Below are 18,307 nucleotides of genomic sequence, written 5' to 3' on the forward strand. Positions count from 1 at the left end.
AACTGTTCTCATTGTCAGTAAAAGCCTACACCTTCTGCCAGCATTCACGCAAGGGGAACCAAATCCGAGAAACCAAAGAACAAAACTTTTCATGCATTAACTATGAAGCAAGCAAAATTTTCTTACATGAAATTGTAAGTTTCTCAACCACTTTACAAACACCCGCAATTTGGCAAAAACATAGGCCAAAAACACAGACAACAAAAGGGATAAAAGGACAACCCATGAAAATATTTACAGGGTGAAAAAAGAAAATAAAAAATAAAAACCATAACAAGCATCCTTGGAAGATGACCCTAATAATGGACACCTCACATTGATGCCTTGTTAGTAAACAAGATCCTATTGTCACAAAGCCTACAAGACGAGTCAGTTCCAAATACAGCACCGGACCTGCAAACTTAACCGGTGAGTCGACCCACAAATTCACTCCATTGGGTCAAGAAGGAGGCAAGGAGATTTGCAACCGGGACGATAGAGGAATTTCCTCCAATCTTTTGGCGGTTGTCTCCTGGAAAATTAATGGACTGCCAAGCTGCATTAGCAGAAGACAAACCAACTTTAGCAACATAACGTAGACATCTTAAAGCAATATAATCACGATGCACCTATACTTCAGAACCAGGACAAACTCGGAATGCAGAAAAAAAAGTAGATTGCAGTACCTGAGGATGCATTCACTCAATCCCATGAACAGTGAAACCCTGAGAAAGAAGGAAGTTTGATGCAGTGCAATGGTGAAATGCATGATTTTCAGGATGAATTTCCTCGGGCCCATCCTCAATGAATTCCAGACCCAAAAACCTCAGCTCAGCACTGCATATTTTCCGCATCACAGATGTTGCTCGAAGAATATACATGCTTGGGACTTTCAAGAACCTCAGTCCCCCCAGTATTTTTGGATAAGTGCGGACCGACGTCCCAGCTTTTCTGTTTCTCTTAAAGCCAGTGATCTTATAGATCGGAATGGCTTTCTCACAATGTGCATTTTGCACAGCACTTCAACTTGTGATTTTTACATGCATCATCAACAGGGAAATGGGGGATTGTTAATTGTCCTCTTTATAAAAAAACTTGGGATGTACTTCGAGAAATTGGAAGTCCCAAGGTCACAACTCAATTCCTAGATCATTTGCCAACTGAAGAATGCCACGAATCTGAAGGTAGGGGTTCTCCAACAACTTCTCATTGTTGCTCTGCAAAGAAAAAATATAGAATGAAAATGTCGATTCCCCCCCTCGCAATCTAATGAACTACTATGTAGAAGGGACGTAAACATGAGTAATTTTTTTACCTGCTGAGCTTTAAAAACAAGATTTTGAAGCATGTGCTGATACTTCTCCGGTTTTTCTGTCATCATCCTCTGCGATTACAATAAAATAAGGATTATCAGAAAGTAATAGCTAACTGCGTTGATGATCAATAACCACAAGGAGGAAGAAGCTTCCTTGCCTTCAAAAGAAAAGCTGAAGAATAATAAGCCACCCTTGAGTCTGTATCATCCAAAAGTCCCCTACAAATCGAAACATGGAGCTTAGACATTTGACGTAGCAGTTATGTACTTATTTATAGCCATTGCATTAGAAGCCTTCTCAAAAAGCAAACAACAAATATTACTTCAACCAGAATGGATACTGAAGTGGCCAGGGAATAAGCTCATGGGTTCATGATCCAACTAGAGGGTTTAAATGGTTTAGTCTATTATCTAAATCATACAGAAAAGTAAGATTTTAACAATTAAAAGTTAACCCCCGTGCAGTTCCCGGTTCATAAGCAATATGGTCCATTAACAAGGGCCAAATGAGACAAATTATCGAAAGTCATGCCATAACCACCAAAAACCCAATATACCTGAAAAATTCTTCTCCACCAACTTCCTGAAAAGCCAAGGGGTCAGCAGTACACTTCCCAATAAGAAGCAACAAGAGAGTGGCCCGAATATCTGATGCAGCCCCAGGAAGGTTTCCCCTTCCTTTGCTTCCAACAGCGACGCCCAATGCAATGTTATCTGTTGCAGCGCTAGCAAGTTGAATCAACGGCCAATAAAATAAAGCAGCAGGAATTCTGGCAATCAGTTGCATTGGGACCACAGCGTGTCCCTGAAGAAGAAGAGCAGCCATTGAAGCTGTTCCCGAATAAAGGCTGCCATTACTATTATCGCTCGGTCGGGCGCATGTAGTATCATTCAGGTCGACTCTTCTGGAGTTCTCTTTCTGAAAAAGCGGTTCATTGGGAATGGCATAGTTTTTCTTGTTCGTCAGCATACCCTGGGCCCCGTCTCCTTGTGTGGTTGGGGTTGCAGGAGGAACTTTCAGGCAGACTTGGGAGAAGAGAATGTCACACATCTGCCAAAAACAACACTACTTTTCAATAATGTGTCATCTATAAGGAGGTTTATAATCCCAGATTTCTAATAAACTGTGACTAAGCACAATAATATATACTTTTCTTTTACAAAGGAAAAATAGAATCACGAGTCTCTCCTGGTTTCCTGGAACCAAACAGGCCCTTACCTTTAGAATGTTGATGCGATCTGTTTCATTTATCACGCAGAGCAGCAACAACGCACTGCTCATAATATCGATCACCGCATTGGCCTTATTGAGATGGCTATCTTCTTGTGTATGCTCAGGATTGCCACTGCTAAAGAGCATCAACTCTTTCTCATCTAAGAGAAACTTACACCGCATTAGAAGCCGGTCGAGAACGAATAAGAAGCCCCACCTTATAAACGAGTCCTTTGACTTCAAAAGCCCGCAGAAGAGCCAGACAGGTAAAGGAATGTCTGAAGCAACTGAAGATTCTGCAACTCCAACCCGAGAAATTCTCCGCCGCAAAGTATTAATGTTCAACCATATGTCTGAGTCCTTCTCATCGCTGATTTCTGAAATGAGGAGATCGCCCAACCAAATATACCCATTCTGCCGGCAAGCAATGCTATGTGAGTGAAGAAGGCAGTGGAGGGTGGACCAGTAGCGGTTCACTTTCGAGCCGATGCCTGTTCTCAAGTAAGGGTCCTCGATGCTTTTGGGGAGCTTGTAAGATTTGGTTATCTGTATCATGTGAGAGAACTCCTTGTCCAAGTGAGTGAATGAACTCACCAGCACATCATACCTCTCAGTTATATTCTCGAGGAGCTGCAAACGTAACAGATAACAAAGCCTTAATCATATACACAGTCTAGGAACTTGACAGAGATCAAATGATCTAACCTATTATACGGCATAACCAGACCCTGGGTGTTAAATTTATAAGAGAAACCAGATGTGCAATTGAACCCAATGCACTAGCAGGCTTTGCTCTGAACAAGCCAGTTAGTGAACTGGGTGGTTCTTATTAAAGATCGGTTTTCTTTCCCAGGCTCATAGCATCAGTCCTTATAAACCTCAATTTACCAAGTCAAATTTATCAAATGTACATCGTCAGAAGATTTTATATTATCTCTGTAAATTTGATTCTACCCACTGCACCACAAGTTGAATATGTGAACCATAACTCGGTCAGTTCACCAATCCACTACAGACACTTTGATAAACTAAAGAAGCAAGGCCAAACCAGAGTTTCGATGCAACACGAGAGAGAAATTACCATGTTCAATCGTTCACTATTTGGATATCTGGCAAGTGCTTCAGATATTGACCTCCTCAAGATCTCACCGAGGCCCTGAACTCCAAGTTTCACGGAGATGTAAAAGGCTTCGGGTGCATCAACAAGAGTAAGCAAGGTGGCAAGAGGCTGAATCTCATCAACCGTGTATTCTGAAACCCCAGTAGCTATGCACGTCTCGTTTATTTGATGCAGAACATAGTCAAAGAGCACCAAGTACAAATTTCTCCTCTCTTCTCTTGAGTTTGCAAGTGAATACTGCATTGCAACAACTACAATCTAATCTCCTCCATAATTTCAACTAAAGCAAAATAAAAGTATCCATGTCTTTCAGAAATTGAGGCATCCATGTTTCTGAAAGGAGCAGGTCCTTGAGGAGTTCCTACTGTAGCTTGTTTACAAACTCTCGCTAACTAAAGAAAAAGATAAGTACAAGCAGAAGATATACACGCTTACCTCAAGGAAGATAAACTCAATCCCTCCAATCAAGTCAACTTGATCAACAAGAAATACAGGAGTACTTATGGTGGATTCAGCAGATTCATCAGAAAGTTCATAAAACATGTTTGTTAGCATGGAAATGAGCTTGCAATGAACAATTTCGGCCCAAGAATTCCTCCTGCTGATCTCCATAAGTGACTTAACAACCTGAAAGGAATAACATAAAATTGTGAGTTAATATATCCATTTTCTATAAGAAAAATGCAGTGAGGTTGGTCTCAGACTTGGCCCTTTATGGGGCAGGTTGGATTATTATTGGACGTAGTCCATGAAGATATACAATCGACGACCAGATTTCACAGAGTATTAGAAGATAAAAACACTCACCCTAATGTCAAGGCCATTTAATCTCTTTCTTGATATTTTGCCCCGACTGCAAACGAAGTAAAGTAAACAGCTCAAAGCCGCAGCCCAAACAGATTCCTCCTCCTCTTCCATCTACAGAATATAGAAAAAGTTCAATCAATGATGCATATTTGTAATTTCTGTCACTTGAGAACAAAGGCACTCTGCAATGGGAATTTTAATCAAGAAATATACTGCCTTTCTTTGCTTGAAAGAATATAAAGCAACTCATACAGCTCAGAAATTTCACCTGGACCAGAAACAAGAGAATCTCATGAAGAATGTTCAGGATCCAAGTCTCGAAATCATCGATGGCCGATGAAGATCCTGCTGTCTTGGAAGGATTCTTAGCATTCTCTTCACTCGTGAGCTGAGGTTCCCCATCAAGATACGTCTCTTGAGAATACTCTTCCTCTATTGTGGGAGCAACATCAGTCATCACTGGCTCTAAAAGATGAGCGTGAACTCCAAGGTTTAGAATCAAATCGAAAGCCCGAATCCTGCACTCCTTTCTATTGGAACAAAGCATTTCCTGTAAGAATGTTACGATATTTGTTAGTACTGCCAGAGCAAGACTTCTGTTCATTCTTGACATAAATTTGATTCTTCAGCCAAACAAGGAAAAGAGCATTGATTTGATGCAGCACCTGAAGCATAGACAGGGTAAGAGGAGCGGCGATCCCTGGGTCCAAGACATACCTACACGATAAAAACCTTCGGCTGATTTTCTTTTTCCTTTCTTTTCCAGTGCCCAAATTAAGAAACCGGAAATGAAGAAGAGAAATAAAAAGCAAGTGCAGCCACATCAAATCATTCATCCCAAGCATAACCTTGGGAGATTGGTCCCATTTTCTGTTTTCTTTCGTGTAGGAACCCTCTAGATTCCGTTTATCTTTAATATTAAACACTACATGCAATCAAACATGTTATTCACTTACTTTTTAAAGATATTTTGCTCTTCAACAGAGAGACAAGCAGAAAACTGGGAAGTGGTTTTCAACACTCCAACACCAAACAGATATTCATTTGATTAGCTTGTCGGTCAAGTTATAACAGTAGGCCATTTTGTATCAAACAAAGATCATCTATCATGACATAAATGCTAATAACCTTTTCTAAGAGCAGTATATTTTCAACATTTCCTTGTATGAGCAAACAAATACTTAAGAAGATGGGCCACAAACAAGAAAAATCAAATGTACGCACATGGCAAAGGTATGATTAAAAGAAGAAATTAAAGCTTACATGTCAATGATGAGTTTGATCAGAACGCTCACAGCCGCATCCATTGATGGCTTCCCGCTTTTACTCAGTTTCGATGATACCGTCATGACGTTAGGATTCACCAAAAAAGGTTCCTCTGAGCAGACTGCAGCAATCACCTCACACACCTCATTTGGATTCAACTTCAAAGGCTGCTGTTCACTGACACAGAAAATTTTTGTCAGAAAGAGACGGAGAGGGAGATTAATGAAAATATTGAGCTAGGCCCGTTCCATGAAAAGGCGCTGGTTTATACCTGTAGTGACGATACTGGAAGAGTGGACGAGCACGTGGACGGAATGTGCTCACTGAAGATTCCTCCCTGAAAATTAGATTAATTGAGATAACGTCATCCAGGGTTTTTTTTTATATTTATTTTCTAAGGATATTCTATTTTCAATCATAAGATATTTGATGGTCAAAAGATATAAAGTGATATTTATGATCATGCACGGCAACACTTAAGCCCATGATGTAACCCAATTTCACAGGCACAGAGTACTTCAAGATTCTTATTTCTATCTGAGCTATTTGAACATCTTAAATCATTCCATGCATCCTCGAGTGAAGTTAGTCCAGTCACAACTACTCGTTGATTACGGTGCAATTCTGCATTTACTAACAATAAGATTTTCGTGAAACCAAGTAAAACTTTGTCAACTGAAGCATATTATTTACATGTTGGAGCAAGAATAAAAATGACAATATAATATACCAAATTTGCCGAGGACCAGCTTTAGTCCGTTTAGAGGCTGTTATCGCTCTGAGATGAGAACTTGAGGAGGCAGGATTGGTCACTGTTGTGACAGGAGAAGGCTGCAGGAGCTGATCGAGATAAGGCATATCAGCGGTCCCAAAATACTTCCATGGCTGCCCCTTCATTTTGGCTTCCATATCTCCAACAAGTAAGGCTGCTGCACCCACTTCTAGGAAATTATGGGCATTCATGTCTTGTGGGTGGACAATATGGTCGCTGGATTAATAGAACAATCAATTAGACATTCAAATGAAATTCAAAGGCACATATTTTGTTTCATCTACTTCTAAAATTAACAAACATGAGAAAACTGTCTAATCTAACAGTGTTAGACTGCAATACACAAGGCTTCCTATGATGTGCTGTGTTGTGTCAAGTGCAACCCAACATATTTTTCCTTTTATATAATTTCATACAAGAGGAAGAAAAAGGAAATGGAAAGGTTTGAAGAACCAACCGATGTTCGTCTGGTTCAGGAATACCATCAGTCATCTTTTGGGGAAAAAATGAGAAAAATGAGGAAATAAGGCGTCAGGTACACCTCAGAAGGACATGGGACAGAGAACATCTTATTATCTCAGGGCATTTTTTGCTCATTTTTATTGTTTCTTCAAGAAGGAAAATCTAGAAACATGGAAAAACTATGCCAGTTCTCCAGAATCATATAGAGTCATACCTTTCAGCTGACGCCCGTGATTTCTGTTCCCTCAACCACCGCCACTTGAGGACATCATCAGCAATGTGCTCCAGGTCTTCAACCAATTCAGACTTCTTGAGACTGAACTTGCTGGAGACAGATAAGTTCGTGTCATCTTTGCCTTCTGAGGATTCGGAAACATTAGTGGGGTTCAATTGTGAATTGAAAGACCTCTTCAACATGGAAGACAGCGCAGGGAGAGAATGTTTGGAGGCAGAAACACTTCCAGCGAAAGCTGCATGCTGGAATGATCGTTTCGGGATGTGTTGGCCCACTAAGGACCGAACATAATTTAGGGACTTAATGAGAGCTGCAGAAGCGAAACTAGAAACTGGTAGAGGAGCACGAGGAGAAGTGACATTTGAGGATGACGTAGAAGCAGCAGGTTGGCTCAAAGGTCCGGATCGAGGACCCACTCTTCGGGTCAGACTGTCGCATTCGGCGACTATGCTCATGCAAAATCGGTCAATCTGCTGGAGCGTCTCCTCACCGGGTCTATATCTGCAGAAGGAAAACAAAATACTGACTTCAAAAAAACCACAGGCAACACATCGCAACGTATTCAAAACCTAAAATGTTCAGCTACTCCCGTCACTAATATCGAGGAATCATAAAACTGTAGCTGAATGACATTCTAAAGTTTCTAATCCGATGATAAAACAATGATAAAGAGCAATGTCCTCAGTTGAGTAATATTATGAGATCAACACGATGATTGAGACCTTCTCATCAACAAGAATAAACTTGAGAAAAATGAAATAAGTGATTGCAAGTAAACGCATACCTTAGAAGGTATCTTTTTAGAAGAGCCACACAGCTTGCAACAACTGCTGGACTGGAAACAGAGGGGAAAAAAATAATAATAATCAGGCATTATAAGCACAATTTTGTGAACATGGTTTACAATCATACTCGAGCATTGACTTTGCACATCCTAAATTTCTGCCACCAACAATAAAATGATTCTTGAAGCTCAACATATCCTTAGAAATACCTTCTATATTTTTGCACCAGAGGCAATTGTAGCTCTTGTTATACTATACTATATCAAAATTAGAGTTTGTGGATTTATGGAAATTCTGATCAAAGATAATATATAACCCAATTAACAGTGTGGCTTTATCTCAGTTGCTATGTAATTCCTGGATAATTACTGTAGGGAATTTAAAGAGGAAAGACCATCAAGCATGCAGTAGATAAAAAATATAAAAAGATTTCATTATCAAAAAACTGGAAAATTATTTGATGCGTGAATACATAAGGAGCAGTTAGCTTCGGCATCGACCACCAAATTAAACCAAGTTACCTGCGCTCTTTCTCGGCTATAGCATGTTCAATAATGACACTGTACGCAAGATCAGTCGTTGAAGGGGATGCGAGATAATCCTGCAATTATGCAATGACATTGTAATGAGGGAACCAATCTCACTAAAGCAATGCACAAAGGTGAAAGGAGTTCTCCTAAGAAGGGTCTTAGGAAGATCAACATTCAAAGAACACTCTGTTTAATACTACTATAATCTGATATCAATCATATGTAAATCTCTATTGATAACAGTGGAGCTTCCTAGTAATCTTTCTCTTTCGATATGCAAACCATATAAAAATAAATAAAGCACTATCTGCTGAAAGTTGAGCTAATTCCTTCAAATACTTCGCAGTTCGACAAGAAAAATGAAGCTCTATCTCACTGTAAACTATATTTCATAGTGGCCAATGAAGTCACTTCAAAAATTTCACAGCAGCTGTCCTAAATAACTTGCATTTATATAAGAAACAACTCATTTTCTCAAAAGAATATAACTCCTAGAGAAACGATCCATTTCCCAGAGCAGTAGTATCTAATTCCTTGGTAATTTGAAGATTGACTTGTTAAACCTACAAAAAAAAAATATTATTCACTTATAGCTAGTAGGAGTTGCACGCTTCAGGAACCATTCCTAAACATCACAGAGAAACAAATGAAACGCCAATGGTCACTCAATAACAAGATGGTTACACATGATGGGGCATTATCTTCCACCCAATGATCAACCCATGCTCTGTTTGTTGCCAAGAAAAATACAGGAGAAATGAAATCCATTGCTTTTGAGCCAACAAGAACCTCAGTGTGCAGTCAGTGGCCCCACATCAGCCAGCAAGCTGTCCCCTTTCAACAACAAATCCAGCAAAAGATTCCCTTTTCCAGCTTTTACTTTCCTTTTTTTCCTTCTCTCATCTACCAAACGAACCGCAAAAACCATTCCAACTATAGCTAGATCACAATTTAATACATTACACGATAACATAGATTCCAAATCTGCATCCGGGTCACTCGCAATCACCATGGAGGCCAATCCCCCACTGCCACCCAAACCTCCCCCAGTCACCGAATGCGCAAAAGCTACGATTTTGAAGTGAGACCCAGCTCCAGAATCCTCTCGAGATCTAAACGCGGCCCAGCGAAATCAAGAACGAGAAGGGAGTAATTACGCACCCGAAGAGTCCGAGAGGCCTCGGTGGAAGCCGAGGAATGGGAGGAGCAGGAGGAGGAAGAGGGGGGCCATGGTGGGCGGGGCTGGGGGACGAGAGGCAGTCGGCGACGGCCCGGCGGAGAGGCTCGGGGGGCTTCCTGGCGGCGGAGGATCTCAGCCTGGAGACCCCGCCGGCGCCGAGGATGCCGGTGGCGGGGCTGAATTGGAGCCTTGAGCTGCCGGGGCTGCTTCTGGAGGGGCTGTTGACGAAGGGGGAGGACATGGGTGGGCGTGTGTTGGGGGACCGAGCGAGCAGACAGAGAATCTAAATTTATTAATCTTAGTATGCTGTAATGTCTGTGCAAACTGAATGTTTTTCGGGTGGGGGTGACGGAGGGGAGAGGGGGAAGAGATTCTGGGGGTGGAGGGAGTTAAAACGAAGAGAGTGTCTCTTGTGTCCGCCTCTCTACATTTGAGCAATGACAACAACTGTTCGTTTGTGCGAAAAAGAAAGCAAACACAGACGCACGCAGAGAAAGAGAGAGAGCGAGAAGAGAGGATTTTTGTTTGGGTTGAGATTTGGAATTTCATGGGGAATTTCTTTAATTTCTGCTAATTTTATTGAATGAATAATAGGCTGTAATTACTATTTTATCCCGGCATTTGCCCATAGGATCCATCAACTTTTCATAAATTGCTAAATTACGATGCGGTCCTCGAACGAGCATTTAAATTGCCTCTTTTCTTCTTTTTTTTTTGTCGATTACTTAGGCTCCGTTTGAAATTTGGGTGTAATTTTAGAATCGCGATTTTGATTTTAACTCTACCCATAACAAAACAAATTACACTCATCAAAGTCAAAATAATGGGCCCCACACATAAATATTTACACCACTCCATTTTAATACAACTCCATAATTACAATATTCTCAACACCATCCATTTATTTACATGTTAAGATGTTCCCCATTTTCAGCGTGCCATATTTGATTTGCAATACGGTCCCGTACTGCATCCATCGCCCTACTCTCATGTCCACATCATTTCGGATTCCATTTTGGTGAGGAGGGTTGCGGAATTCATCGTAATATTGCCATGCATCACCATGCTCCGCAAATAATCTATCATGATAATTATTGATCCGAATAAAATTATGCAACATAAAGCAGACCTACGCAATTAGAACTTGCCGAATCGGTTTGAAGTTCGACATTCTTCGCAGTATTGCAAATCTATTCTTCAGAACACCGAAGCACCGTTCTATTACATTACGAACGGATGCGTGTCGCTGATTAAACAGCTATTCCTTCGTCGTTGGAGGATTGTCATTATTAAAGTCACTGCGGTGATACCGTTGGCCTTTGTAAGAGGCCAAATAACCGGGAATATTTGGGAAATCTGCATCAACTACATAATATTGTTCTGCATGCACATATGTACAAACAATATATATGTAGTTGCAACACTTTTTATCGAAATGCAATAGAACTTGACAAAACAACATGGTATCTGAGGTAGAACAACTTACCACCTCGTGGTGCGGGAAATTCAGGTAACGTTGCGGCATCTAAAAGTATTTTGGAGTCGTGTGTTGAACCCTCCCATCCGGTCATGACATAGGTGAAGATCATTTGATGCGAACAGATAGCAAGAACATTTTGCATAATTTCACTGTTTCGATCGCGATACGCGCCTCTCACCGAAGCTGGCATGATAGCAGGAACATGTGTTCCATCCATTGCCCCGATGCAGTGCTGCAATAATAATAAAAGTCAGTATGAATTGTAGTACACGTAATAACAGAATAGACATGACTTTCGTATGAGACATTCTGGTTACCCTAAAGAATGGGTACCACTGTCGGCACCTCCGAATTTCGGGTTGCTCCTCAACGTTCCTAAGTCTTACGTACGTTGCCACCAAGGATTGCGTTCCTTCAAGTATTAAATTGAATACACGGCTGACAGTCTCCTTGGAATGCTAGAAGCGTTCGGCAACAACGGATAGTCGAGTACTATGTGTAACTACGAGCAAGAACATTCCGAGCATCTCCTCGACGGTCATACCATGCCCGGTATTTCGAATGCCACAGTTTTCTCTTAATGTGTCGCACAAATTATGAAATACATGAGGATCCATCCTGAAATTCTCAAAACACCTTGTGTCATTAGAAAGCACTTCGTGAATGTACTCTTTACCTCTTAGACGTGAAGTTCTACATGGACGTTAAGGGGGACATGTTCGGATGCTGCTGCCTGTATGGACAGAAGGACAACCAAATCTAGTGAATTGTAGTCGTCGTCGCCACTTGAGTCATCATCATATCGTGCTGAGTTTCCGGCCGTTGTCATCGTGTCTTCCGTTAAAGTTGACGGAACTATAGCGACAAACAATGGAACAGATTATCAAAATATACGTGCAGAAAGGAATAATGCACGAATGATTGTAACAGAAATATGAAGTATAGGGGGACACATAACAGAGATTATGATAAAGCAAATAGTCAAGCAGGTTAAAACATAGCAAATACAAAATGTTTCGAGAATGCAGTCATAAAAGAAAAACAGACAAGTATATAACAAACGCAATGTTAGAAGGGGGAGCGTTCGGCCCTTCAACTTGCAACAAGGCGTCGTAACCATTCACGCCGAGCTTCATCGAACATGCGCACAAACGCACGACGCCAACGCTCATCCTCAGTAATACGACTGAGACCAGCAAAATACTCATTCATTGAAATTGTTCCCCACATTTCGTTGAACACATCAACGGCTTCCTCGATGCTGTGCTTCTCTGGTTTCTCGGGGTTGGTCACGGACTTGCTCTTCTTTGACTCCGGAGAAGTAGATAATTTGGCTTTGTCCTTTTTGGTCATACTTTCCCGGTACAAGTCGATCAGCTCCTGCATCTGCGAGTTCGTGTTCGAACCTCTCTTCCTGACGCGTCGCTTGGACCCTGTAACGACAGGGTCATCAAGCTCACGAGCCGCATCATCACTGTCGCCGGATCCCTCTTGAAGATCAATAGGTTCTTTCCCACGGCTGTTGCGTCCTGCTAGAAACTGCTCTTCCATCCGTGCATAAGATCGAGGGCTCTTAGGTGGCTCAGTGGAAGAAATTCGTAGACCACTTGTTGCTGTAGCAGATCTGTACAATAGATGCAGGGCTTCATAATGCTTGCAGCCTTTTGACTGGAAATTCTTGAAGTTGTTGTGCCTCTGCATGTTAGTCGCGAGCAAATGTACTTAATAATGACAACTCTGCGTGAAATGTGAGTAAATGTGAAGATTTATCGTTATTGTACCTTGATGAACTTGTCCCAAATATCAGGACTCGCCTTGACAGTATTGGTCTGCTCATCCCAACCTACTCCAGTGTGCTGAATGAGCTCTGTGAACTGACTGTACTGAGTCTTCAGCCGCCGTGATTTTGTCTTCAACTTGTCCGCGCCAAGAGTCACACCAGGAAATTTATGTTCCAGTTCTGTATTTATCCGTTCCCAGTCCTTCCATTTCCAAGCAGATGTGTGCGTCCTTTGGAACTTATCAACCATGATGTCGATGAAAGCACACTCGAGCTCGTCAGTCCACTCAACTATCCCTTCACCCTTGGGAGCCATCTCAGAGAGAACTTATCAAGCACATACAACGATCAAGGTTAACAAGGCACATATCCACATAGAGGCGATGCACCAAGAATCAGTCATACAAGCAAGGCACGATAAAAAACAATCGTACGGATGAGGAACCAAAAATCATTCATAGAAGCAGCTCGCAGTCAAGGACTGATGTTCGCAACAGGATCAGCTAACAGCACGACTAATTAATGCGAGGGAACAACTTCTATAATATGTTATCTGTAAGCACAACAAGTAGCAAATACAAAAATAGCTATGCCTCTGAATAAGGCCAAATTTCCGCAGTTCATCCACATAACATGTTCAGCAAATCCAAAGCTTGCAACTTCTCGACATCTGAAAGTATTAGCATCACTACTCAAGCAGTGTTACTCGCTGATTATGCAAGGTAATACTGCTGCAACCAATTAAGCTCACAGACAATGAAGCATCATTCACAATAAAACCCAACGACAACAGAACATAAAACCAACGTGTGGGCTTTCTCCACTGCTACCGGCTAATGAAAATACAAGACATGTTATCAAGCAACCTGCTCTGACTAATAACACAAGGGAAGCCTGCCCACCGTTCTAAATGCGTGCCAAGAATGTTTGCCTATTCTAGAGGTAGCTAACACGTAATGGACCCCCCTCAATTGACAGCCGAATGCAACGCATAACTAAACATTGCAGGCATGTAATACAGTTTTCGGCACAGTAAATACTTTCGGAACCCTAATTCAGGTAACGTTTCCAGCCCAATCGCAATTCCAAATTCTAACAAAGACCAGAGAGTCGGAGAAATTACCTTGTTGTGTTGCTGTGCGGTATTTCGGAGCGCAATGGCCTCTTAAGAAGAGGATCGATAGGTAGGGGCTCGAAGCTGTCGTTGAGGTTGTTGTGCTCGCTCTGACAGGGGAGGAGATGTAGGAGTCGAGGGGAAGAAAGGGCCGGCTTCACTCTCCAGCTGACGGGTGGGCTTTCTCGATTGTCGGTGTAATCATCAGGATCAGAAGTCGTTGACGAAGAAGAAATCAAGATGTTCGGGGGGCCGAGGCGACAGGGGAGGAGATGCAGGAGTCGAGGGGAGGGAGGGGTCGGCTTCACTCTCCAGCTGACGGGTGGGCTTTCTCGATTGACGGTGGAATCGTGAGGAGCAGCTGTCGTTGACGAAGAAGGAAGAACAATGGGGGGCCGAGGCGACGAGATTTGCAGCGCTCGGGAAGAATAAGGAGGGGGTGGGGGAAAAGGTTGGGGTGGGGGCCGAATGTGGGCGAAGGGGATGGGTTTCAGAATTATTCAACGGACGTTTGAATGTGGGCCCAGCCAGTTTGACCAAATTTTGGTCAAAATCACAATCACAGTCGAGTTAAAATATCACTTACATTTCAAACGCCACCTTAAATTGCTCCTTTCGCTCTTTACTCAAGAAGAAGATATGATCAATCGGGTCCCTCCGACGGGTTGGCAATTCGGGATCGCATCAATTTGACATCAAACTTGCACTTGAAATGCAAACTGGACCCCAACTGGAAAGTAGATTGTGCCGTGATATCACTAATTCTAAGGAATCTTAGTATTATCCGTGCTAGGGGTGTAAGTAAAAGTTCGGAAAATCGAAAAACCGAAAACCCGAACCAACCCGGACCGAAATACCCATACTCAAAAAACTGAATACACCTTATGGGCGGTTTTCATTGCCGGAGAAAACTTGCCCGAAAAAAGCGGAGACCGACCAGTAAAACTCAGCGATACCCGAACCTACCCGAATAGTATATATATTAGAAGAATAGAATAAGAATAATATGTACACATATAATGTTTCAACTTACATTTTATAATTCTAAATGTGCACAAGTAATGTATCATCAATGATAATGATCTTTGGTAGTTTCTTATATAAGAGAACTTATCTCCCCTACTCCCACTTCTTCATCATCATCGTGATGATTTGCATTGCCATTCATTCATTCATCTCTGCTATTATAGTATATGTTTTGAGGGAAAAACATATATTTTTGTTATATTCTTTTTTGGTAATAAAAAAAAGTTATCACATAGAGTGAGGAAAAAAAAATGAAAACAATAAGAACAGCAACACATACTCTCATTATTTTTTCGGTCCCCGAAAAACCACCTGAAAAAAAAATCAAAGTTATGGGTGATCGGTTTTTTATAAAATCAAATGGGCTTCGTGTGTTTTTTTATCTAGAAAAATCGGTCCGAACTAAACGGGGACCGAAAAATTCAGGAAAACCCGCCCATGCCCACTCGTTTACACCCCTAATCCATGCATCATTTAGGTAATTTCTCACTTACTAACATTATAGATGGGAGGTTACTGGTTTGAGTTCAAAATTTTGGAATCACCACTTGAATTACCTCGTAAATTTGGATATCATTAGGTGATGTTAATCAAAAACTAACATTTTCTAAATTAAAGAAGTAAAGTAAACACAAGGAATTTCATCCAAATTTGAAGAATACAATATAAATATTTGAACCTCATATTGGGAGAGGTGACTACTTCACTCGCTCCTCCCTCAATCCTAAGCACAAACCAAGTAACATGTCATCAAGGAAAATGTTGCGCAGAAGCTACTTAATAACCAAGTGGGCGTTGGATTTATTGTGACATAAGACTCTTGTGATAGGAGTATAGCTAAATCATATCAAATTTTAGAGTTACAAAGATTGGGGGTTTGATTGAATCTGATGAAAAAGATAAAGGGTCAAATTGAGCAATCGAAAGCTTGAGAACCAATATTATTTATATGGGGACCATTTTGGCATTGAGGGGCTGTATTAGCTGTCATGAACTTAGATTTAAGTGGAAATATCGGAGGGACAGTTTCGGGATGGAATCTTGGGATTAGGGCTGATTGGACGATTACGACGGAATATTTGAATTAGAATATGATTATGAACTTTCTACTTGGCATGTTAAAATAACGAATATGCCCTTAATTATTTTGAGATGTCGAGGAGCTGTATATGTACACCGTATCAGTGTCAAATGTCCAAAATGACTTCATTACATGTCAAGGATAGTTTAAACATAGAGGTTGAGTAAGATAAATAGGTTTCTTGAATCACGATGTTTGAAATACATTCATTTTCTTTTTCCATAAGTTAAGCGATTTTATTGATTAAACTTCCATCCCTAATGGACTCGATTGGAATTTGCATCCATCATTGTTGTCATAGCTAGTTCGGATTATATTTGTCTATGACCTCCAAGAGAGACAACGCATCATATACGAGATTTTGATCTTTTTTATCCATGCCTCATTCCTCTTTCCCGAGTTACAGCCGAAAATGAGCAACAATGAGTGACTTTTCTACACGAAGAAGCACGACCACAAATGTTACGTTTACAGCCATAAATTAAAATTCATAATGTATTTGAAGTTGTAATGAGAAATTCATACTTCGCCATGACAAAAAAAAAATTATGGATCTAAATTAGAATTGAAAATAATGAATCCAAGAATCAGTATCATCCCGAAACAACAAGGTGAGATCGTGAAATACTACGTCTCCCGAGACTACTCTCGCCTCTCTGGAGGGAATGCTACTCCACTCGAACATGGGATGGCGGAACCATAAATAACCAAACGTATTATAGAGACGTGCTTCATGGTTTATGCATGGGAGTCTCATACTCTTACTCACGGGGGACTTTGATGGGCCCCAATGATATTGGGCCGAAGCCCAGGGAACGACAGAGAGATAAAGCTGGAGAGAGGAAAGCCCAATCAGATAAAAGGTACGAACCCACGGTCCAATACCAAAAATAAAGGTTCAGTGAAGGCCCAGCATTTTTTTTTTAAAAAAATTTTGGTGTACACCGTCAAGTATCCGAAAACTGACCGGCTCCTCACTAATTTAAATTAGAGTCGAATCAACCTACTAAAGGATTTTACCAGTAATGGATTTCTGTGTCGGCTGATATCTTTTATTCCTCCGCATAACAGTCTCTTTTATTTTTTATTTTTTCATGTTCTTCTTGTTCATGGCATTGTAGGGTTTCATTAAATGTTCATTTTTCTTCATTTTCATGGTGTCCTCGTTTTAGAGGGAAATGGAAAAGTTTGCCCTCACTTTGAGACGACTCGCAAACTACTCTTTTTTTCTGGTAGAATTACAAGCATCCTCAGTTTAATGACCATGGCTAATTTCTGTGGCAACTTTTTTATTTCTGGTAGGAAAATAGGATTGAGAAGCCAACCCATGCCATCAGGAGACTTGTTTGAATTGAGAGGATCAGAGCGTGTCAGTCTCCACCCAAATGAAGAAATTGCTTGCTCGAATTAAATATGATGAAATAATTTAAGTCCTTTTTACTATCAAAAGAAGATATTGTCAATTTGAAATGAGGTATTAATTAGATGAATGACCCTCTTCAACCAGAATCCCTTCTCCTTCAAATCTCATCACCCGAACTAGAGTCTGGGACGTATTAAATTTTTACTAGGCTCATACGGGCTCGGGCTTATTTCCACTTAAAAATTCATCCACCCTCACGTGTAACATATGATATATTTCTGCTTACATGTTGTTATATGCCTTTAAATACCCGCCCTCAACAACTGATCTCGAGCCGGGCTCGTTTTCTGTGTTTGAGTGAGGGAGACTAACACGAGACTCTTTTTTGGCTGCTCTTGGATATACTGATTACTAGGCTTGGTGTGGTATTGGTGTGCATGTGCACGTGGATGCACATACGCGTAACCTGAACTCTAATACCATATTGAATTTCCAATGGACTTATGCGGGTTCATGTCCATTTTCATTTAAAATCTCAAGTTCATAAGTGGTGACACTCAATTCTCATATAAATCCATGATTATTCCTTTTTTTTTTCATGTGAGATTAACATCCTCAACATGATGGATCTGTGCAGGGACAATCGGCCCCCTTGTACTATGGAAAAATTGCAAATTTTCTATATGATTTTGTCAATTTTATCATTTTTTTCCGTGAAATCATCTAATATTGCCGCAATTGGATTACGATACAAAGTCTCTTTAAATTTCACCCCTTGAACTAAATTCCTAGATCCGTC

The 18,307-nt window shown here is 40.9% G+C and overlaps 2 protein-coding genes across 4 annotated transcripts; both read right to left on the reverse strand.

Annotated features, from left to right (window-relative positions):
* Positions 1–69: 69 nt before the first annotated feature.
* LOC116194113 lies at positions 70–9,786 on the reverse strand. Of its 3 annotated transcripts, XM_031522841.1 has the most exons (19): positions 9,169–9,786; positions 8,476–8,555; positions 7,954–8,004; positions 7,341–7,670; positions 7,149–7,259; positions 6,431–6,688; positions 5,972–6,037; positions 5,698–5,877; positions 5,100–5,151; positions 4,703–4,984; positions 4,435–4,545; positions 4,063–4,254; positions 3,589–3,864; positions 2,514–3,137; positions 1,852–2,345; positions 1,453–1,513; positions 1,295–1,363; positions 666–1,196; positions 70–535 (listed from the first exon to the last, which is right to left on the reverse strand). In XM_031522841.1, exons 1-18 carry the CDS (start codon positions 9,250–9,252, stop codon positions 1,110–1,112), a joined length of 3,408 nt encoding a protein of 1,135 aa, XP_031378701.1. In that variant the 5' UTR covers positions 9,253–9,786; the 3' UTR covers positions 70–535; positions 666–1,109. The 3 variants fall into 3 exon arrangements, with proteins under 3 accessions (XP_031378701.1, XP_031378702.1, XP_031378700.1); XM_031522842.1 differs by having other exon boundaries at positions 7,149–7,670; positions 9,274–9,786; XM_031522840.1 differs by having other exon boundaries at positions 7,149–7,670.
* Positions 9,787–12,236: 2,450 nt separating this feature from the next.
* LOC116193873 lies at positions 12,237–13,240 on the reverse strand. The gene is made up of 2 exons (XM_031522617.1): positions 12,926–13,240; positions 12,237–12,839 (listed from the first exon to the last, which is right to left on the reverse strand). Exons 1-2 carry the CDS (start codon positions 13,238–13,240, stop codon positions 12,237–12,239), a joined length of 918 nt encoding a protein of 305 aa, XP_031378477.1.
* Between the last annotated feature and the right edge of the window lie 5,067 nt (positions 13,241–18,307).

The sequence above is a fragment of the Punica granatum genome, chromosome 2 (assembly GCF_007655135.1).
Source record: "Punica granatum isolate Tunisia-2019 chromosome 2, ASM765513v2, whole genome shotgun sequence".
In the NCBI taxonomy this organism is placed as follows: Eukaryota; Viridiplantae; Streptophyta; class Magnoliopsida; order Myrtales; family Lythraceae; genus Punica; species Punica granatum.

Coding starts and splice junctions, on each gene's coding strand:
- LOC116194113 (XM_031522840.1), bottom strand. CDS start 9,252: ATGGATTTCATTTCTCCTGTATTTTTCTTGGCAACAAACAGAGCATGG. Junction 1,364..1,452: donor CTTCAGCTTTTCTTTTGAAG/GCAAGGAAGCTT, acceptor TTGTAATCGCAG/AGGATGATGACAGAAAAACC. Junction 1,197..1,294: donor TTGTTTTTAAAGCTCAGCAG/GTAAAAAAATTA, acceptor TTTTCTTTGCAG/AGCAACAATGAGAAGTTGTT.
- LOC116193873 (XM_031522617.1), bottom strand. CDS start 13,240: ATGGCTCCCAAGGGTGAAGGGATAGTTGAGTGGACTGACGAGCTCGAG. Junction 12,840..12,925: donor TTTGGGACAAGTTCATCAAG/GTACAATAACGA, acceptor ACTAACATGCAG/AGGCACAACAACTTCAAGAA.